The sequence below is a fragment of the Xiphophorus couchianus genome, chromosome 6, assembly GCF_001444195.1.
Source record: "Xiphophorus couchianus chromosome 6, X_couchianus-1.0, whole genome shotgun sequence".
NCBI classification, from domain to species: domain Eukaryota; kingdom Metazoa; phylum Chordata; class Actinopteri; order Cyprinodontiformes; family Poeciliidae; genus Xiphophorus; species Xiphophorus couchianus.
Window position 1 is genome coordinate 10401855 of NC_040233.1, and position 23112 is coordinate 10424966.

The 23112-nt window shown below is 39.1% G+C and overlaps 2 protein-coding genes across 3 annotated transcripts; one reads left to right on the plus strand and one right to left on the minus strand.

The window, feature by feature from the left end:
- Window positions 1–38: 38 nt before the first annotated feature.
- olfml2bb (olfactomedin-like 2Bb) lies at window positions 39–8937 on the minus strand. Of its 2 annotated transcripts, XM_028019843.1 has the most exons (10): window positions 8654–8937; window positions 8316–8571; window positions 6273–6545; window positions 6062–6169; window positions 4357–4503; window positions 4045–4246; window positions 3555–3971; window positions 2740–2916; window positions 2006–2202; window positions 39–1349 (listed from the first exon to the last, which is right to left on the minus strand). In XM_028019843.1, the coding sequence occupies exons 2-10, from the start codon at window positions 8568–8570 to the stop codon at window positions 960–962; spliced, it is 2166 nt and encodes a 721-aa protein (XP_027875644.1). In that variant the 5' UTR covers window position 8571; window positions 8654–8937; the 3' UTR covers window positions 39–959. The 2 variants fall into 2 exon arrangements, with proteins under 2 accessions (XP_027875644.1, XP_027875643.1); XM_028019842.1 differs by having other exon boundaries at window positions 8316–8937.
- A 1102-nt stretch (window positions 8938–10039) lies between these two features.
- Window positions 10040–23078, plus strand: LOC114146078 (protein Niban-like). Its single transcript, XM_028019839.1, has 14 exons — window positions 10040–10195; window positions 13597–13727; window positions 13926–14063; window positions 14146–14263; window positions 15374–15538; window positions 17097–17212; window positions 17290–17394; window positions 18483–18645; window positions 18749–18930; window positions 19020–19166; window positions 19280–19390; window positions 20293–20400; window positions 20494–20605; window positions 21600–23078. Exons 1-14 carry the CDS (start codon window positions 10141–10143, stop codon window positions 22820–22822), a joined length of 2874 nt encoding a protein of 957 aa, XP_027875640.1. The 5' UTR covers window positions 10040–10140; the 3' UTR covers window positions 22823–23078.
- The last annotated feature ends 34 nt before the right edge of the window (window positions 23079–23112 follow it).

Here is a 23112-nt window from a genome sequence, read left to right on the forward strand (position 1 = left end):
AAAGAAAAAGAAACAGAAAAAGGCTGGAAAAGAACAGGTTATTTTTGGTCTTTTCAGACATTTATTATAAATTAACAAAGTAAAAAGTAAAACTTGCAGGTAATCAGTCGTGATTAACCTTGTCTTTACATTGGGTTGGCAAAGAAGTGGCGAAATTTAACAAATGCTATCTACAATTTGGGTTTTTAAGGATTCACCAGTCTTTATTTTGGGGTTACACCCTTTATAGGTAACTTCATAAAACTTTATTCAGTCAGTTAAACTGAGAAAGCCAAAGCTCATAAACAAAAAAACTACCAGATGTTACAGGGCTAAATCTAGCCTTTAGGACTGGCTTGTTTCTGCATGAAGGTGGGTAGTCAGGCGTAGAAAACCTGCTGTTTCATGGTTTAACTTTAGACAATAACTAACTTTGAAATTTTCCTGCAGGATTTTACAAGCTGCTGCAAAGTGGAAAACCATTTATAGCTAACTTCACAAGGTTATCACTGACAAACCCTTAAAATGTGGAAAAAGCCAGAAAGCAGATGTTTTTAATCTGGAATCAGCTTCTACATGACTGTTCAATGGCTTTGATTACAGAAAAAAAAATCAATTTGTATTGATGTTTAAAAATTCCTTAATGCTTTATTCACAACAGTTTCTACTCTTCTTTAAATACACGTCTAAACTTTCTGTAGTAGTTGTGATATCTTGATATTTAAGGGGTCATGCATGCTTAATTTCTCAGTAAGTTTTTAAAGACTGGACGTTTCTGAGTGGCAGATACACAAAGGCTGAGATAAATCATAGGGAGAACTTGTTTTTAAAATTCTGAGCAAATGTTGCACTGCTTGCAGAAGATTGCAGAAGAGTAATGTCAGCTGACTGATCTACAGTCATTAAACAAAACACAGTTGAATTGAATCTTCTGTTAGTAGCTTATTTCTTCTGTCCGCTAAGGCTGACCTCCTGTCAAACTAATAAGCGAAGATGACATCATAATTCATCTGGTGTCCATCATCCCATGCGTACAGCTTTTTGTCTAGTGGGTTGTAGGACACCTGGGAAGTGTGTGTGTACATGTTTGTGAACGCCAGGCTCGGCACGGTGTGTGTAAGCGTGTGCGTGTCGAAGGCATATGTCACATTGGCGTAGCGACGCTCCATGCTATCCACTCCATAAAGCACGCCACAAACCAGGAAGGTGTTGCCGTAGCGGCCGCGTCGGAGGCCCGTGCGGAAGGTGTGGATGGGCTGCAGGTCTCTGTGATGGAGCTGGATGAGGAGAATTACTTCCTGGTGGAAACCCTCCGTGTCCAGAGCGGGATAGAGCAGCCAGAGGCCGGACTCATCCACCGCAAACTCCACCTGGAAAATCAAACGGACTGTAAATGACTGAGGACTAAAAACATGCAGTAAAGAAGGTTAATAACTTGATTTATTGGTACATTTTATCTCGATTTTAACAGGTTGGCGCCAATAACAACAGCGAGATTTTTACTTGCTCTGTGGTCTTAAGCATCATTGAACTGCATGTCACTAAATCTAGATGAGTGTCGCATTTTAATCCACTTACGTTCTAAATGATGAATTCACTCCTCCAACTTAAACGTTTCCAAGTTTAAGTTAGAGGAGTTAAGAACTGGAAATTTGAACCTATACACTCACCCTATGTCATCAGCACACAGATAAGACGATAAGAGATGCTTTAGTGCTTCATTGTCAGAGCTAGGAAGAGCATAAACATATTTTTATATCTATGATATCAAGTGGCCCGAAAGTCGAGCTATGAAGAATCCCACACGGAGTCGTTGTTCTACTATTCATTAAATAAAAATAATGGGATCGTGTTATATATTTAGCTTTACATTTTTGAATGAATACTCTGCAAATAATGAGAAATTCTGTTAAAATGTGGTATTTTCCCTCAAGGTTACTGTATCATACAGTAGAACCTTAAACAACTATATATGATACTATACTTTTCAATGATCCTGATTCATCTGACATCAGGTCAGGCTTACTTCAGTCTGAGTCCTGTGAGTTTGCTCCTCCAGGATGGCGTCATGAAGCGTCGTCCAGGCAGACACGTATCTGCGTCTCAGGTCGAATCTGACCACATCCCTGCTAAACGCCCGGTTGTAGAAGAAAGCGCCATTAAACACGACATGGCCCGTTCCGGTGAAATCGTAGGGCAGCTTGTACGAATTACTCGGCTGGCCTGAGCACAAACGGTAAAAACACAATTCGGTAACTTCATGGTACTTTATAAAATCGCCAGTTATTTATAGAAATCATTCAGAACATGCAAACTAGACATATGTTGCTTAGAGATGACATTCCAAGCATTATAGAAATGTTTCTCCAATTTAAACTTTTACCGTTTATTTCTGCCAATGTTTCTGATTTCACAGATAAATATCCACTTGATAATCTCCTAAAGATTTTATATTTATCAAACACAAAGTCAAGGAAAATACAATCATTTTCTCGTTTTTTGTAACTGTATAGGAGAATTAAACAGGCTTTCTATGATCAATCGTTAATTATCTATATTAGGAGCAGAGACAGTAGCACCATGTCAGAGAGAAAGAGATCAGTGTTACCATTAAATTCTCCTAATAATCGGACAAATAATTAGTGTTGACGTTTTAATTGGTATTTAGAATCTTATATTGCTAAATACATAATTAGTAGAATTATTTTATAATAAATGTTTATTAAATTGACTCTTGGAGGTTTTTGGTCTTCCAGATACCTGATTTAAAAGTGTCCATGTCTCTAAACTCCAGCAGGCTGTTGCCATAGTGACCGTTAGTCAGGTAGATGACCTTGCCGTGGCCACGGGCGTCTTTCATCCAGGCTCCGTCACTGAGACCATAAGAGGTCTGCTGGGCCGGTTCGGAGATGCTCGCTACTGTGTCCTTACACACACCTGACAGACAACAGAGAAAAAGAAGAGGGTTTAAAATGTTACGGTTTCAAAATCCTTCAAATATTTCATCATAATGATGCCACAGTTCATTTGTCCTTTACTCTGTGCTCATCAACTGGCTGCATCCATTCATAAAAGACTAATTTAATCATTTTCAGGGATATTTCCACTCAAGAAAAACACAGTCAAGGAGTGCAAACTAGAGCAACTCAGTCTGTCATTACTATTAAGGTACAGCTGCCTTTAAAGCTCCATTGCTTGGCAAAAAGTTTTTAAATTAACCACTTAAAAACGATATATACATTTTCTAACCCATGTGGAAAAACTTCCAGTAAAGAATGTTGCAGGCAAAATGAATGCAACTTAAAAAAAATATTATTTTAGCAGCAGAAGAAACAATTATTGATTTTTCTATGTTAAATCAAAGCAATTAGGTCCTGCTATGCATCTTTGTTTTAAATCTTTTGATGATGTTAAAATTACCCAAGGTTATCATACCTTAAGAAAATCACGCCTTGTTGATACCGTATCGCGTGTCATAACTTTGATGTTCTCCCAAGCATAAAAATTTGCCCACTGTTAGACTTCTGACATTAGTCTGCACCATCACAAAATCAAAGCTTCGGGTTTAACTCTACCTGGCTTTTTTGTGGCCTTTGGTTGGTCAGCGGGGTTCTCCGTCCAGTTGAGGCGGCTTTTGGGTCTTGGTTGTGGCGTGGTGGGGTTTGCTTCACCGGGTGGACGGATATTGGTATCTGTGGTGTGTGGGGTGACAGGTGTGGTGGAGGGAAAATCTCCGTTCTTGGTTTGAAGCTTGGGTTTCATTTGTCGTGGAGTTGTAGGGTTGATTTGCTCAGTCACTCTGATGGTTGCAGGAGTTGACCTTGTTGTTTGCTTGCTGGTTGTTGAGGAAGCTTTTGGCTGACGAGTGGGTGAAGTGTAGTTCAGGCCCTCGTGGTTTGGCTTCAGAGGAAGTGACGGTTCAGGACTTTTGGTAACAGTTGGCAGCTTGTCAATTTTCAGCAAATCCTCTGCGACCTTCGGGATTAAGAATACTAAAAGACAAAGAACAAATTACATGACTGCTTTCCGAAAATGCTAGTGGTGCACTTCTACCATTACACTTACCGTTCTTTCCTCTTCCTTTCTTCTGGTCCTCGTCTTCCTCCTCTTTGTAGCTGTCTTCATCTGCCTTGTAGAAGGTCACTCCTCTAATGAACACAGTGTTCTTGTCTTTGACAGAAGCTTTAGATTCTGTCTCATTCTTGGTTAGCTGCTGTTGTACCCGGCCATCTTGCTGTTGGTTCTTTATTTGACTTTCAAAATTCTTCTGCAAGATAAAGTGTGGACTAAACCTTTTTGACTTTTCAGCCACAAAAATAAGACTTTTCACAAAGAAGTTTGTTACTTAGATTCTGATTTGATTGATTTTTTTTTAACCTTCTTTTGGCTGCCGGCAGCTGCTCCAGGTCGCTCTGATTCACTGGTTTTCTTTTTCTTCAGCTGAACCTTCTTGTCTTTGTCCTTATTTTTCTCCTTTATGCGCTCTTTCTCTTTTGTTCTTTCAGTGAAATTCCTTGTATAAACCTGGGGTGCGCAAACAAATTCACTGAAAACGTGAATCCTAATTATAATTATTCCACAATTTCTGAACATCTCAAGTTTTCAGGCAGTTTGCTCCAGAACTGAGGAGCATCAAAACAAAAATACTGAATCACTTTCTTTAATTCTGGACTTGGAAACACCGAGTCAGCGTGTCTCTGATGATCTTAGTGCTCTACGAGGTTCATGTTTGACAGAAATTTAGTACGTCTCAACACCCGTCAGTGCTTTATTGACAATTTGCAACATTTTAAAGTCAATCTTTTTAAACACAAGGAGAAAGTGCCATAATTTAATGTCTGGTGTAATATCATCCATTTTCCTATTTTGTAAAAAGATGATAGTAAACTGAGTAAGAGACTTTATATGGTTGTTAAAGTTTAAATAATAGTGGGCTGAGAACAGACCCTTGAGGAACTTACAGTATTTTGGCACACCCAGATTTTTATTTGTCAAATTGGATTTGAACCAGTTTAGCACATTATCAGATATTTCCATACTTCGTTCCAGTTTACCAATTTGTATTTTTTTAATCAACAGAGTCAAATGAAGCAAGTGACTGAAATGCAGAAGTTTTAAACCCATCACTATTAAGATGTGCATCATTCAAAACATGTATAAGGCTGGATGCAGCCTGACTCAAAAGAACTCAAGATATTTTTTTTAATAAACGGTTACATTTATTCACAAACTGCATTTTCAAAGATCTTCACCAAAAATGTAAGATTGGATCTGGGGTCTGTTATTATCATTTATTCATCTAGATTTGATTTCTTTAAGAGATTTGATCAATGCTTGTGGAAAATAACCAGATTAAAGGGAAATGATTTAATATCTGCAATATTTCAAGGCCAGCACACCTTGAAGCATCTGGTCGGCATCGCATCAAGGCAATTGTGGATTTTAGGTTATGAACTGTTTCTGTTTGTTTAACCCTTTAAAATGCTGTAATGGTTCTGGAGGCATCATAGGAAACTTCACCAGGCTATCAGACGTGGAATCTCTGACCGTTTGCTCTCAAAAACATTAATATGCTAAATCATAAAACTGACCAAGACATGTAAGAAAACAATTATGTGATCCTGGTTTATCAATTTTGGTTTCCAAGTCAAAAGCTGCTGATTCATACAAAATCAGAAATACATGTATTAAAAAATATAAATAAACAAATAATTTAATTCCTTTTTTAAATAGGAAAATAAATATTTCATTACCTAAAATGCGACAACATAGAATTCCTCCAAAGTATGTTTGAATAGCAAAAGGTTCTTGATAGGGTTTTTTTTTATTTTTTAATTGGCGAAGCTAAAATTTCACAACTTGTCGGAGTTCTGCATAGACATATTTACAGACAAAGAAGAGCTTTTTATCTTCAATACAAAATGTATATATTTTGTTGTAAAGTTTTGGCTCAGTATGTTGTTCTTTCAGAAACTGGCCCTTTTTTTTAGTCTGTAGACTCTAGTTAACAATTAGTCAATGAGTATTTTAATAATCGATTAAACTGATTAATCGTTTCCATATAGGGTCTGAATTCACTCACCTTCTCCAGGCTGTCCACCCTGGCCAGCAGTTTGGTAGTGACAGAGTTGAGCTTTAACAAGTCCATTCCATACATAGAGCCTTCTAATAAATCAATGATGGTTGCCAGCTTGGAAAAGACAAACACAAGACTAAATGTCAGAAGAAAGTATTGTTTATAGAAAACATCCTCATTCCTGACCAGTTACCAAAAGCCAGTTTTCAGTTTCTACCTTGATGTCATCTTTGCTTGCCTCCTGTAACTTTTTGAACCTGTACTCTCCCTCGCAGGGGTTGACGGCTGAAGGAGGAGCCATGCACACACACTTCTTGCAGTCTGTCCCCTTGGTGATTGTTTCCACAGTGTAAAAGTCCTGGGAGAGCGATGCTGGATCGCTGTCATGAATGCGGCTGCAGTCAGAGCGCTTGACTGGTCGAACCACACAGCGGCACACACAGTCGGACCCAGACGACTCTGTTTTAACTTTGTCATAGTCTCCAAGCAGCTGAAAGAGAAGAATCGGGATCTTTTTCAGGATTTCCTTTCTGCTCCAGACAGTCGACATAAAGTGGAAACACCCATCTGTTAGTTTGTGCAACATAATCAGAAAAATAAATACAAAAAACATCATTCATCAAAATATAAAGTAAACAGAAGGATGATTGATGGTGTGCAGCTGCAGCAGAGATGAGCCTTTTGTGAAAAGATAGCTACAACCGTTTACAAACAGGCAGTTTTTTTGGTTTGGAGCTCCTACAGCTGGAAAGATGTTACATAACCAGCTGCCAGATGGATGGAGACGCTTACCATAATGTGAGCACGCACACACACACACACACATACACACACACACACACACACACACACACACACCAGTCTGGTGTTTCCTATGATTTAAACTAAGCTTTAGATTTAGACTAAAGTACTGATAAAATGCTGACCTATTTTGCAAGTGAAATGTGATGAGAGTACAAATGTCCCCAAATCCAGTTTTGAATATGAAACTGGAAAACTAAAGCTTATGTCCTGAATGCACAAGTGCTTTGTTGTCTCCTGTGGCTTTTGTGTGATGAAGTAAATGGAAAGTTTTGCAAAAGTTACACAAAACCTTCAGAAAGAAATTGCTCGTTATATAAGATTGACAGTAAACTGATTCAGTGAAGAAAGAAAAAAACAAACCATTGCTTGTGGTTCTAACTATATATAAACTCCTGTTTTTATGATCTACCCTTTTGAACTAGCATGGCTCAAGATAACCTCAAGTTCACCTCATATTGAATATAATTTGCATGTGCTATAAAATAAAGTTTAAAACATATATCTCTTAATTAATTTTCGAAATGGATCTTGGTCTGGACTTTGACTGGATCATCATAGCACCTGAATATGCTCCTAACAAAGCAAAAAGTATCAAACTCTAGTGTCTGAGGACCAGTGTCCAGTAACTTTTAGCTGTGGCTGTGCTTCAACACGCCTGAATCTAATATTGAACCATTAGTAGACATTTCTTGTAGCTGTATTGGGCCAGGGACACATCTGAAGTTAGTAGGACACCCGTCCTTGAGGACTGGAGTTTGACACCCCTGATCTAAACTAGCCCACTGTGACGTTGGATGTATGTTTGGAGTGTTTTCCTCACACACAGCATTTGCATGCAGACCAAAGAGTACAGAATTAATATTCATTTTCTCTGACCAGATCACCTTCCGTCAAGTGTTTTATTGTACCCACTACGTGGCTTCTGGCAAATTTAGCACACCTCCATAAAGATCGGATTTACTGGCATACAGCTAGCATGCCGTCAGATTCTCTCACCTGAGCTGTGTACTTCTCCAACTCCTCCAAAGTTATAGTAATTCTCTTTGCAGCTTCTCTGATTACTGCTCTCTTTGCCCACCCAGTCAGTTCAGGTGGGTTACCACATTTTGGTGGGTTCGGTGTCAGATGATGGACTGAGCAGTGTTAGATTCTAAATGTGAGACCTAAAGCTAAATCATCCTCAATCTTGTCTGTTCTGGATCTTGATGCTCTGGGGTAATCTGTCTGTAAATTAGCTGACTAATAAAGTCAGCTAGCTCAACTGCATTCATTTACAGTAGTGATGTCGGAGTAAAAGGGGTGAAGTATGCCATAAGCGTTTAAATCGTAGGGGGGGAAAAGGACAGATCTCTTAAGTATTAGTTTGAGTTGATGAGTCACATAAAATCCTAATGAAATGCATTAAACTGAGTATATAATAACAATACAATTGGCTATTCGTGCATTAAACACTGACCTGGCTTATTATATTCTCCTGGTTGTCCAGCTCATCCTCCAGAGGTGCATTGGTGGGCTGCAGACTCCCAGCTGGAGCGTCTCTCTGCTCTCTGTCCTCAGCTCTCCCCGTGGACGGGGCGCCTTTGTCCGGCTTACTGAGCTCCTGGGGTCCAGTCAAATTCAACTCCTCCCGGTCCAGACTTGTATCCGCCGCCAGACCGTCGAGTCCGCGCACAGTACAGCAAAAAACTAATACAGAGAGAATGCGCCACATTCTCCACATAAACAGCACTGTGTGGTTACTATTTCCAGGTAATTATCAGGTAAATACTGCCAAAACAGCCGAGCGACTCTTACCTGTCTGAAGGCAATAAACAGATAAATATAAGCGCGTGCGATAACTCTTTAAATTTGATCGGAAATACAATTTGGTTTCCAAAAAAGTGGGGTTTAAAGTGTCTTTAAATAGTCATTTTAGACTGGGAATCCTAATAAAACACACTAAAACTGATATAGAAAAGCAACTTATATAGTTAGGCCTTGATGGACTGTGATATTTTAATAAAATTAATTCTAAATCTGTTTTTTTTTGCGGCGTCAAGTCAGTAAAATGAACTGCCTAGGCGGTCCACACGGTACTGACTGCGCCTGAGAGGATCCAGATTGGACTTTTCAGATGGAACACTAGGCAAATGTTGCCAGCCAATCAAAACAACTCTGTCATTTACTAGGCAACCAACAGAGATTCTGATTGGTCAGATGCGAGGAAGCGCGCCTATTGAAAATACATATTCCTGAAATCCTTCTTTTTAAACCTTTCCTTTCTCGAACAAAACCCAAACTCATTCAAACGAAAAAACATATTATAATGTACCTTAACAGAAATGTAAAAGATTAAAATATGAAACTTCTAACCGATTTGGGTACTACAATGCATATAAAAGCTTACACATACCAGTTCGTTGTGAAGTAAAAAAAACTAAAATAGGTGCAGAAAAAAATTAAAATATTTCAATTTAGTATATTTTCCACTGTTAATGTGACCCACATCCTGTAAAAGTTGAATAAAACAACCTTTTAGGAATTAAAATAATGAATCAAGAAATAATTAACATGCTTATGCAGTAGTGAGCTTGGTTGTTATAAACAGGGATCCTGCTGTGTTCTGAATTAACCACATTCAAAGAGGAGTCAGGAACCATCTGCCATCAATTACTGTCTTTAATTAACCCTAAATTAAGTTCAAATGTCACTGAACTTTATTGTATTACACGCACCATTATTACGTACAAAATATGTCAAAAATATGTCATTTTACAAAACATGTTACATAAACTAATGTGCTTCAATTTGTATTCCAAATTAAAGCACAGAAAGTGACCAACAATAAAGTAAAAGAAGATCAAAATGCTTCAAAACTTTGATCCATATTTTAGTTCTTTGAAGCTCTTTTTAGCTGTTTCCTATTCCACATTGAGTAGGACTAATTTTCTAGTCATATTGATATTTCTATAGCTGCATTAAAGTCAGAAAATTGTGCAAAACAATGTGTTTCAATTTACATTTTGCCAGCAGATGGCCCTGCAAAGAAAGCGGTGACATTTGAGTTTGATGCTGTTGACACATTTCACCTCATATTTAACAGACCCGCCCAACTATACACACTCACACACACACCCACACACACCGAGTCATAATAAATAAAAAAAAAACAGGAAATGAGCTGAGCTCAAACTTCTTGACACTTCAGGGTAAATCACTCAGTTGAGATGTGCCCCTGTGCACACAGTGCATACAAATTCAGTTAATGCAACTTTTGTAGACGAAAAAAGGAAACTTACAGCATGGGAGCATCTTCCTCTGGGTTGCTGGATGAGGCCAAAATCAACCACATCAAAGGTAGTGAAGACATTATTCTTTCTGTATTTTCATTATCAGATGTTTATAACAGCGTAACTGACTCCGGTGTTACGATACGATCTGCGTTGATGTATGGGATTTCTTAAAGGAAACAGCTAAACAAAAAAAGACAGATGTTACACAGAGAGCAGAGACGTTAGAGACGCAGGGATGTAAGTTTGAATGATTCAGATACATCAATTTTTGCTTCAAAAGCAGCAGTAGCTGTAGTTTCAGTCACAAAAACCACTACAGCTGAACCCGTAGCAAACAATATATTATATAGATCATTATATCTGTAGAAAACTATGGATTAAAAACAGGGTTTTCATTTTGAACTATGCGTTGTATCTTCCAATCTGCGCAGTTTTTAGGTATATAATTTTAAGTTGATTATCTAACGGGACCTGAGCCTAATTGTGAAGTGTTAAAAGAGTCTCAAGCCACATAATACGAACTATAAACAGTCTGTGGCAAAAATAATTTCCCCAGAATGATGGAAACACTGCTACAAACTACTCTGTCACAGTTTTGGAGACTGCAGTGCTGATATTATATGAGAAAGTTTCATTATATTTGACATTAGTGGAAAGAGTTCGGGGGAGCGGCACACAGGAAATGTGGGCAGGGGTGTGACAAATCAGCAAAGGTCCCTACAGTTACACCAAGGACCTTGCAGTTGCATGTCACCCACTTTAACCACCAAGATGACTTCAGTCTAAAATAAATAGAGAAAGGGAAGATTTAGAAGCAGATTATTCATGATAATTTTACCTTAAAACGATCAACAAAGTACAAACCAATCCAACATTGTGGTTCCCTTAAATGTGAGTGCTTTTGTTTATTCCTCCATGTGCGCATTCCTATATGTGTTATCAGCTCAGACACATCCTGTCACTAATCTTCCCTGCAAACTAGAATGTAATTGCAGCTATTTCCAACTATTATATTATTATGGGTTGTCTGATCTTTCTCTGTGTATCCTTGTGTTTGGGTCAGTTTGTGAGATGAAAGTCAGACCGAGACAGAACGTGTGATACTGGCCTCACAGAGTAAACTTATTTTAAGCAAGAGGTTATAACAAATCCACATTCAAACAAATCACGAGAGCACAGTTTGGAGATCTAGCACATAATTCTTGGCAAGATCCACATAAGGATGTAGCTCTAAATTTGGGTTTCAACTTAAAAACTGCTGCTAAGACTCACATAGATACCGACGGGGCTCTGTGTAGGATTAGGTAGGAGCATTCCCAAAGAATTACAAAGTGTAAAAGATCAATATTATGTCAATAATAATACTAGTGTGTCTTAGAAAAGCTAAGAAACGCTAAGCATCTGAATAATATCGTATGACCTTTAGAACAAAGTAATCAAATTAAAAACTGTGAATCTGTCCAATTGAGAAAATAAACACTTCACTGAAAAGTTCAAACTAAGAATAAACTGATTGTTTAATCCATCCTCTTGAGAAAGGTTTGTATATAATTTGTGTTCATGTTTTTACAAATGAATCAGATGGAAGTTAATTCATAATCAAAAAATACTCACTTAAAATAAAATATATTTATTTTTATTTTATCTAATAAAATAAATAAAATATATTGTCAGCACCACTTATTAACATCTTATTAACTAGTGCAACACATGTTGACAAGTTCTAAGTAGGAAAGCATCAAATAATTAATCTAAAATGAGTCGTATGTACTTTAAATAATCATTTGTTATAAGACTTCCTTTAAAAATTAATAGAGATTAACCTCAAACCCCAGTCCTTTGCACATTTATTTTTTGTTTATGTATACACAGTTGCTGTTTTCAAGTCTTGGTGCAGGTTTCCATTTATTTGGAAACCATCCTCATGGGATGCAATGCCCATGAGGACATTGCATCCGTTTCAATTTAGCTGTCTCAGCTATTTTTCCATTGCAACATAGTTGGAAAAGTCATGCCTGACCATGAATGCTAAAAGAAAATGTCCAATTCCCATTATTCTCCCCCCCAAGAATTTGATCCACGACTGACAGTAATTAATTAAATTGAAAGATGAGTGGGAATATGATCAAATAAATTTTAAAAGTTAAATGTCTCCCTGTCACGTTTGATTCTTCTTTGAAATTTTGCAAGACAATCAAAATATGAACGGAGTGGCAAAAGCAAATTTGTCTCAAACTTACTCTGAATGCTTACAAGGTCAGGCTTTTTTCATGCTTAGTGAAGTGAAGGTTTCATTAAGTTTCGCTGTTCAGTGACTTGTGGTGTATCCAGTGGAGGGCGCCGTCATGAACGATTACACTCTAATCATGAATTAGAATCACTCTAATCATTCATGAATGATGTTTAATTCATAAAAAGATATAAGAAAATAAATTTTTATTATTAATTAGTTGGTTTTGTTTAGATTTTTAAATGTCCTTTACCTTTTGAAAATATTAAAAACAGACCACTGACCCAATCGATGGTTTGAATAATCATTCTTTACTTGAGACTGTATTGCACAGGGTTGACCTACAGGATGCATTTAAGGGCATAAATAACCGTTTTTAGTATTGTTGTCAGTAAGTGAACCCCTTGCTGAATTTATTACATACCATCTTTTGTGAAGGATCATAAATTTAAGAGCATAGCGTATGTTATTCGTTGCAGTGAGGCTGCCCATCTTCCAAAAATTTGATTCTTGAATTTTACTAAAAATTATGAGAGCAACGTCTAGTTTTAAATCTATAGATTGAGTCGATTAAATAGCTCACTCTAATCTCTAATGAGGACGAATCAGTTTGTTCAGTGCAGCTAATCGGACGCCACTCTACAATAACACAAACTAAAACGCCATGAACCCAAGAAAAAACAGTTTTATATTTTTGTTTTATTGCCTTAACAGCGGAAATGTTGGAACGAATGTAGAAGAGCATTAAATTTGTGTCCGTTTATTTTCTTTGAGAAGTTTTAAACAGGAAACTGTTCTATTGTGAGGAAAAAATTGCTAGTTTTATTGCCACTGTTACAAGGTATTCTGTAATGTTGTAATGACAACAAAAAAAATTTTCCATTAGCTTGTGAAAACAAAATTGATGCTATGAAGAAAACCATCTCTATGGCTTGAAAATCCCATGAGGAAAATGTGCAGCAGGGCATCTCGTACCAATAAACTGGGTAGAAGAACCACAGATTTTTGGGCAATAATCATCTTATGATCCCAAAAAAGCAACCATTGTTTACCAAAGTAACTATTTCATATTACCAGAAAACAAGTTTTTCTTTCTTGAGATTGTGGGAAAAAATTGGAAGGGCATTCTTCGCTTCCCCAACAATTTATAATACTCTGTGTTTTATAGAGTTTAGTAAGAACTGAGTGATAAAATGTTGCTTGACCTTTTCATCTTTCTCCTTGTGTGTTTGCAGGTCTCGTTGACGGTACCTTTCAGAGCTTCAGTGGGTTTTACCGCCAGCAGTACTCCGTGACCTACCTTGGACACATTCACCAGGAGTTTCAGCCTAAGAAAGAAGGGAATGGCTTATTGCTCACACAAAAGGTGAGAACTGAAAATATGTAGATATCCAATCAGCACAACTTTAGGATTCATACTGGGTGTCCTTTATCTACTCAAGCAGTGCCAAAAGAAATAAAAATCAACCACAAGCAAGTGTTCGGAGTTTATCCATCTATGCCATGTAAATTCACGCTAGGTGCAGCTGAAGATGTGTAATTCTGTCTGTGTGTTTCTGTGAAGCCCAAGAATGACGGAGATGAGGTTCTGTACCAGGGGAGCGTTAAGATGTCCGCCTGGGATGAGCAGGGGAAGAAATCCAAGGAGAAATATGTTGTCTTGAAGGGAGACTACAAAGTGGAAATACACGACAACACGGAGGTAAACCAGCATCGAATAAACCCTTTTTCTTGTTTACATCACATCTGATTATGGTGTCTTGATCCTGGATATTGTTGTCCAGACTTTTAGTCGTGGATCTCCACCTAAGCTGGTCCTGCAGCCAGCAGGAGGAGTCGTGTTCACCAGTGAGGAAGAGTCGAGAGCTCACTTGGAGAAAATCTGTGCAGGAATTCTCGATGGTACTTTATACGACACTTCATCCAACTCAGTAACACGAATAGCTTTACTGATGGAAAAACTGACTACCTCAGCCTCCCTCCACTGAGACGACTCTCTTAAATTAAAAATAAGAAAGAAGAAATAGGGGAAAATGTATTAAAACAATCACTTTCAGCCTAACTAGATTTGAGTAGCTGGAGGAAAGTAATTTGACAAGAAAACCACAATTGCAAAATGAGGAATCACTCAAGAATAAAAAGGTAGATGTAAATAATTTGAAACACAATAAAACAACACAATAAAATAAATCACGATAAATGAAGACCTTGCTGTCTGTTTTAATTTGTTCTTAGTTTGCTGGTTGAAATCCTGCTTCCAGCAGACGCCAGAATTATTATGTAGGATTTATTTAGGATTTAGAGCTGTATAAACCAGCAAAATGATCTGCAAACAAATCCTGACTACATCAATTGTAACGTTGCTGTTTGCACACCAGAAGGAAGAGGATCACAGTCCAATCTTGAATTTGTTGCACTTATCGCGTGCGTTCCTGAAGACGTGGGCATGCAATCACCCTGAAACTTCAAGCTTGGCATTGAAGTCTTCGTCATCTTGTTCTCTTTTTAAAGAGGAAGCTGCAATGGGCAAAAATAATCCACACGTTAAAGCAGCAGCAAACACATACAGCCATGTTGTATATTTGAGACAATTGATAAAGTAGAAACCACACTAAGTTTGAAAAACGGGATCAACAACAGAAACATATCAGAAAACAGAAGCAATCACATTTTTCAAAAGGCTATTTTTTTTATATATAAAAAAACGACTCAGCAATGATTTCAAAGTAATTTGTAGAACATGAAGAAAACTAAGATAAATTGAAGATAAACATCTATTTTGGGGGCATAAAGTCATGTAAACGAGTCTGAAAAACATATGAATGCTATATTGGTCACATCTAACATGGGTTATGGTTTGTTTTCGTATTTTATAGATTTTAAATCCAGCGTCAGGAGTCTTTTAAAACCCTCTTGAAGTCATTTAAGCATGATATAGAAACAGGCTAATTCAAAGATCAATATCATCTTTTGAAAATGACAGATTTGTAACATGGATGCTTGTTTGTCCAGGAGTGAAGGAGGATTCTTCTTCTTCAGGGGCATCATCTCCAGATATGTTTGCTGTATATCTGCATCTGCCGTACACAGGCCACACCTGCTTCCTGTTTCAACAAGAAGATGAAAGAGATCACTTCCTGTCTGGCCTCAGGGCCTGTATTAGACACCGCAACCTTGGTAAAACACTAACCTACAAGACAAATTGACAGTTACAACACGGTTCTGTAGGGGGTGATAAATATACAAAATGACAAAATGTCAAAAGTGATCAGTTGTAGGATACGTGCTGTGCAGTTTTGTAGCTAAACTCAGTTTTCTACATCAAGACAGACAACGCAGCACATAATAATTTCCACTTTATGTCACGTTATAACCAAGAAACACGGTGATGTCGCCATGATGCTGTGGGGTTAACTTGACTATGAATGGAGCTACTTGTAGGGCAATCCTGGAAGAAAGACATTAGATTTCAACTATTTCATAACGAGTTTGATTTCTGTTTCAAGCACAAATATTTGAGTCTGCTGAAGAGTAGAGCTGACATCTGTTTCGAAAGCAGCAGCTGCATGCGCAGGCTTCAGCTTGTCACTCATGCTGTGGCAGTTGCCTTGGCGACAGATAAAAATATTAATGCTGCTCACTTCCTCTGTGGTTAGCAAGGATACAAACCAGAAGACAAACCCCTCTTCAAAGTTGTCATGAGGTCGTTGCGAAAGCTAGGCATGACATATCTGAGCAAAGACATCCTGAGCTGACAGGAACTAAGGCATAAATAGCCACCAGTAGCTGCTGCTCATTAAATCGTCCAAAAAGTCACAATACATGAAACAGTGATGGATAACAATTGACAGATCGATATCCCCTTCAAATATCAGGGAGAAAATTAAAGATTTCTCCTTAAATTGATCAAAAAATGAATACAAGTCTTGGGGTATGAATGTTTTTTTTGCGTCCAAGTTTTGATTCATGCACAACGCCTTACTCACTGTAAGCATGTGTTTCACCACTGTGTTGATGCTTATTTTATTTTTAAAAATGTTATCAAAGGTTTCCAGTAAATAGGCGCTACCTTCATATTGTTTTTGCTGTTTAAGTCTGTGTCTCTAATTGTGTCTCTCCTGGGATTTTTTGCACACACGTCATGATGTCTCTCTAAAGGTTGATAAAACCCGCCAGGTGAATGGTTTGCTGGACTTCTGCTTTCACGAAAACGATGACAGAATGGAAAGTCACGTCTCTTCTGAAATCAAAACTCTCTGTTCCTCAAAACACTGAAGTTTAGTAAGAAAAAAGTACCCAATGGCTTAATAGTAAAACGTTTATCCAAAGGAATATTATTGGTCAGTGGGGAAGGAAGCTTTTAAAAATAGTAAGAAAAATGCTGATTGGTATGTTTTGGTTTGATGTAGAAATGAACACATAGTTAGAGCTGAAAAGTGGAAAAATACAAGGGATAGAGAAGATATTTACCATCATATTTTCTTTTCTAATCTACACCATTTGACAACAAACAGAAATATGTCAGGCAGCAAAGAGAAGGCACTCAAAGTAGGACATTGTGGTTACTCATCAAACCAAGCGCAGCGCCACCAATCTGAACCACCAGTTCTGCTTTGATTTTAAACTAGCTGAAATTTAAAGATTCAAATGTATCAAACAAAAATTGATAAGTTTGCATTTAAGAGAGGATGATCATCATTTCCAGAAGTCCTAACAAAGTCCTTACTTCCCTCAGACCCCTGGCAGGATTTGCCCCACGAGAGCCAGGCGTACGCCCGAGCCCTCCGTCTGTACCGACAGGAGAAAGGCTGCTATGAATCCTGGGAGAAGCTGCTGGGCACCGAAGAACAGGTCAGCAACTTTACCCCACAGCTTCCTGTCTGCCTGTGAGCTGTCAGCAGGAGGCCTCACGTGCAGGGTGTGTGCAGGTGCTGGCCCGCCAGGTGATGGAGGAAGTGTTGTCATGGTTACAGAGCCAGCTTCAGTCGAAGGTGAAGGGCAAGAAGACCGAACGGATCCGACAATGGCAGGCAGTAAGTTTTACTAACAAACCGAGTGTTTTGTGTGTTATTAGTCATTGTTTAAAACCAAGGCTGTCGCCTTGGGTAGCGATTACTCATTTCTGACGGGCCCTGACACGGTGATGTCAAGAACAATTAAAAAAAATAAATAAATTAAAAAAACGTGATAGTGTTGAAAGTTCTGGTCAGAAGTGTCTTGTTGTTCTGTTGGTAAATTAAACTATAATAAGTGATCTGACCACGTTTCTGAACACTGAAATGGTGATTCGAGGCGAAGTTGATCAATTTGAAGGTATCCATTTATCGATTTTGTGCTAAATGCCAGCATGACTCGCAGTGAAACGGCCCACAGCATGACGCAGCCACTGAAATTTGCAACAGTTGGTGCAGTATTTGTAGCCTCACCATGACTCCACCAAATATTTTTCTTGTCATTGTGGCGAGGTAGCTCAATATTTATCTTACCTCATGGTAGTGCTTTTCTTTAGAACGAGTTTTACATACAGTAAGGTCACTTTGTTGATTTAAACAGTTTGAACACAACCTTTTCATTATGTTTTTCATCTGAAATGGAACTAATGAATTAATTCTGTCTAAGCACAATATTGAGTTCTGACATTAAAATAATTAAATTATTCTAAAGCTTAAACCTCATGTCAAGTAACATCAGCAGCTGACTCAATCATGTCTCATTTTCCTGTTAGCTATGTTTTTATTATTTTAAATTAAATGCTGTAAGAAATGATGTGAGCAACAGATCTATATCTGCAGTCTGACTTCTTATTGCTTTTAATCACAAAAAAAATGTTTGTGATCTGACGTCTTGGTCAGCGTGTGAGTAATTCACATTCAGCCACAAAACCGAGAATAACTCGTGTAGCAAAACAAAACCCATTTAAAAAAAAAAATCTTAATTTGATCTCCTGGCTTAAACCGGAACACTGGGGTGACTTTTAAAGATATGACCTCCTCTTCTGATTCCAAATCGGTCATTGTCGTTTCTCAGAAAGACGCAGTGAGAAGCAAAAATCAAACCCTAAACTTAGAGGAGAGGCGTCTCATGTCTGATTTAATTTTAGTCTGTATTTCTGTATATATAGACGGTTCAGGCGACCTACACTCTGGTGCTGGAACAGCTGACTGCAGGTTTGGAGGCGCTGAGGGAGGAGTGTCGTCAGACTGCATCAGCCAGCGCGGCGCTCGTCTTTTCCAACATGGACCAGATAATGACCTCTCAGGACTTCCTGGCCCAGAAAGTCAGAGGTAATACACCTCCATATTGACGTCAACTCAGAAAATACGACGTTGTAACCACACGCAAAATACATGTCTGAACATGCTATCAATATGTTCCAATATATTCCAGCGTACATATGTGAGGAAGCGGAGAAAGTGTGCAGCGAGGCTGTGATGCCCTACATGCCCTCCATCATTGAAGCGCTAACCGAACACATCGGAGGAGGAATTCTGGGGATGCAGGACACGCTCCGAACCCAGATGAACTCCACCTTTACTCTCACAAATGGAAAGGTGGAGGACATACAAAAGGTGAATTCCTGCCTGAGTCGTCCACATTTAGTTTCTTGATGTGGTTTAACATGAAGGTGTGTGTGTATGTGGGTGTGTGTGTTCTCCAGATCTTGACCAGTCTGCGCTCCATCAGACTGGATGAAGACTACAGAAAGGTGGAGAACCTGAGCGAGAAACTGGAAAACTTAAAGCAGAGGTTTGGACTCGGCAGCGTCGAGAGGCTCGTTCACTCTGCACACCTGGAGATGGAGCAGGTGGGATGTTCGTCTTTGAGTGCAGCTGCAGCTGCAAAGTGACGTGGAGGAGGGGGCAAAAGTTGAAGGTCAGGAAAGAGATGTTCATTATATTTTCCATGCGTTTCTTGCAGCTACTGGACAGCGCCGTTTACACTTTGGGGCGGTTCTTCCAACCATCAACCAGACTGCAATCGTCTCAGGTTCCTGACAAGATGGAGAGAGCTAAAGAAAGAGTATTCAAGGTAAAAATGTTACCATGGAGTCATTCAGTGAATAATATAAGCAAATATTCAGGGTGGACACATGCAATTCTTTTAAAAAATACCTTGATTGAAATAAAAGAGACTACATATGCCTTGGGGAATAAAACAAAGTAAGGAGTCAGTCAGGTCAATGTGTAAAGTGAACAACTCCACTGCATTGGTGACCATCCAGGCCAAAAAGGTCAACTCAAACAGAGGTTTAGGTTTCATGGGAAAATATGCTAGAAGTCTAAATATAAAAAGGCTTAATGTTTGAGCTTTATTAAAATGTAATGTGAGATCTATGTGAGAAACTGTGTTTCCTGTTCGTACAGGACGGCGTCTCAATCCTAAAAGGAAGCCCCTTTCCCACAGACACAGCACTGCTTACGCTCTCACATTATCCACAGGGAGATAATACACAGCTACAAAAAAAGCAAGACTGTTTATCAATGCTGAGTGTAACTGTGAGATAAGTTAAACATATAAAAAATAAATTAATTTAAAAAATCCTGCACCATCACAGATCCTCTTCCATACTTACAGGTGGGCAAGAGGTGCTTTTCCATATGTTTACCTTGTTGCTAAGAAGCTTAATTTTATTCTCATCAAACCAAAGTACACACATCCATTTATAGTTGGATCTTTAGCCGACTTCACAAATGTATATCTATGGTTGTCAAAGAAACCCCAAGATGCTGATTCTTGCTGCTGCGAGATTTGGACAGTTTTTTGTTTTTTTCCCATGTCACCATCTCAATGATTGTGAATGGCAGCAAGATAAACACAGATCCTTGTCCGGTCTAATGGCCAGAAGCTAATTGCGATGGGCCCCTATGATATGTTGTCATGAAGTCAAGTGTTCAGTCAGCGTGTTAAAGGTTATGTGTGTGTTTGAGCAGCAGCTGGACTACGACAGCAGAGTGGTGCAGAGGAGGCTGTATCAGAAATCTCTGCTGGAGATCGCTCTGCCTTCTCTCCTCAGCAAGATGGACAGCAAGTACAAAACAGTAAGTGAGACTCATCGCTGGCTGGAGGCCGCCTGCCTTTACCACTCCCACTGCACTCAGTATAAATCTGACGTGTGGCTTTTGTTTGTACAGGAGCTCCAGCAGTTTGAGCAGTACATTTTTTCTGACTACAGCAGTTTTATTCTGGTTCACAATGTCTACGATGACATTCTGAGAAACATCCTCCAAAAGGAGATACACAGAGGTAAACCCACACACAGGCACACACACACACTGCAGCCAATGCAACAAATAAATTCAAACCCTTGGTTTGCTGTTCAGGAAGAGGCAGTCCCAAAGCGTAACATATCTTTCCTCCTGCAACATGTCATTACTCAAGGTCCAGACGTGTCATTCAGAACACTTTGAGACACAATTGCACAGATATATAAGTATATAATCCCTATTAAAATCTGTAACCAGCAGAATAAAGTCATTACTGTAAAGCTGGGGTTCCCAAACCTCTCCATGCCATGACTCTCCAAACGTCTGGCTGCGGATCCCTTTTGCAATCTCACAGAGAACTCTACAAAATATGTAAAGAAACATAAACTTTTAGAACTTTTGTTTCCTCACTCTTATCTACTATTCAATAATTATTACATTTATTTATCAATCAGTCAATCCAGTTTATTTATGTAGCACATTTCAGCAACAAGCCACTTCAAAGTGCTTTACGTCAGAGCATAAACAGAGCATAAATACTTCGTGCCTTCTGGCTTTGATTGGCCAGGAGTTCTTAGAAGTTTTTTTTTCCAGCAAAAAGCACAGGAAGCACTAGATTTAGTGCTTCCTGTGCAAATGATATTTCAGCAAATTATTTAAACTTATTTGTCAATAATTGAAAAACGTTAGGTTTTTTAAAAGTTATGGTAAGAATACTTGATTGAACAATTTTGTGAAATTTTTTTTCTGATATTCCCTCCCGCTTTCTGAAGACCCCCTGCAGCCCCTGACTTTGAACAACACCAGATTAAAGGACGTGATGACATGTTTGACATAATCAGTCTTTGACCATAAGCAGCTAGTTACCATCATGTCCAGGATAAAAGATTATCTGACCTCAAGATAAAGACAATCTTGTCGAAGTGAAAAGTGTTCATAAAAAGTCATATTCCTGGGAGTCAGGGTGCAACTTCTGTTCTACAAATATGCTCTTTTGGACTTTATATGATTCTAAATGCCTTTTGTTTTTATAGCACTCCAGGATGCTGCTTGTAAGAAGAGTAATAATGTCCTGCTGGAGACGTCAGATTTAGCTATTAGTGAGTACAGCCTGCTGGCACAGACGCCTCCTCGCTCTGCTCCTGACAGCCCAGCAGTTCAGTCTCGACACTCCTTAGAGGAGGAGCAAAGTGGCGATAAAGAAACCGCTCCTGTGGAGGAAGATCAGGACAAAATGCTTGACGTTTGCCCTGAGAGCAATGCAGAACTTAAGGACGACACCAAACGTGAGCCCAGTCCTGCTCGGTCTGCTGATCCGAGCGCTCTGCTTCCGTCTCCTGTGATTATTGTGACGCAGCAGTTTGAGGAGCATGAGAGCAACGAGGGTCAGAGCGCGATGGAAACCAAAGAAGAGGATAAAAGCGAGGCAGTATCCAAAGCACCAGATACAACAGCAGTCGAGTCTTCCAGTGTGGATGGAGCCGAAGCTCAAGAAGTTGATGCGGCTGCTTCAGGATCCACCGTCCAGGAGTCGCCTGATCCAGCTCCGCTTGTCCTGATCCAGACAACAGATGATGCACAAACTGAATCTACTCCAAGCGCTGAATCGACGCAAGTAACACCTGAACTCTCGACCTCAGGCCAAACTCCAGATCAGGCATCAGAGACCTCCTCTGTCCAGCCCGCGTCACAAATGCAATCGCCCGGCACAGAGGCTCCTGTAAAACTCAGCCTGGGGTCACTAAGTGAAGCGATTGCACCGTGCTCCATGGAGCCTGTGGTCCAGCAGACCACCGACAGGGCAGTGTACCTGACGGGCCAAATCAAGGAGAACTGGGAGGCAGAGAGAGCAAAAGAGGAGAAACAGAGAGAAGCGTCAGAGAATGACGAAAATGAGACCAGAGTTGAAGAGCAAGATGGAGGACAACGAGAAGGTGTAGCGCCAACAGAAGGTGATTCTAGCAGCGCCACTGTCTCAACAACACAGCAGCTGACGGAGAAGCAAGAAGTTCCGGATGACGATCAGACGGACGGCGAGAGCCCAGTAGAAGCTGAGGTGGAGGAAGCGGCCCACGCAGAAGAAAAGCAAACCCAAGAGAAGGAGGAAGACGTCCAAAGTTCAGAGTCGGACTCTGATCCGTTGGGCAGCGTGTCCATCATCAGAGATCTGGTGACTGAGATCATCGAAGTGGAGACGATCGTCAGCCCCTGTGAAAGCAGCAGCAGCAGCCCGCCCCTCACAGAAACATCAGATTAACGTCCACAAAGTGTAAAAAGAAACAAAGATGAATTAACATTGAAAGAAAAACTAATTACAACAATACACTTATTTGTAAATTATGCATAGATTAGAAAGGTTAAATAGGTCAAGCCATGCTTGTTTGTTCACAATTTATTCAAGAAAATTTGGATGATTAAAAAATTTTAAAAAAAGATTTAATTCTGATTTTTTGTTTATATCATGTTCTGTTTTTATACGGGTCAAGTTGCCAAATAAAACATGCTTAAATAGCTTTCTTCTTCCTCTTTTTTGTTTATTTTTATTCT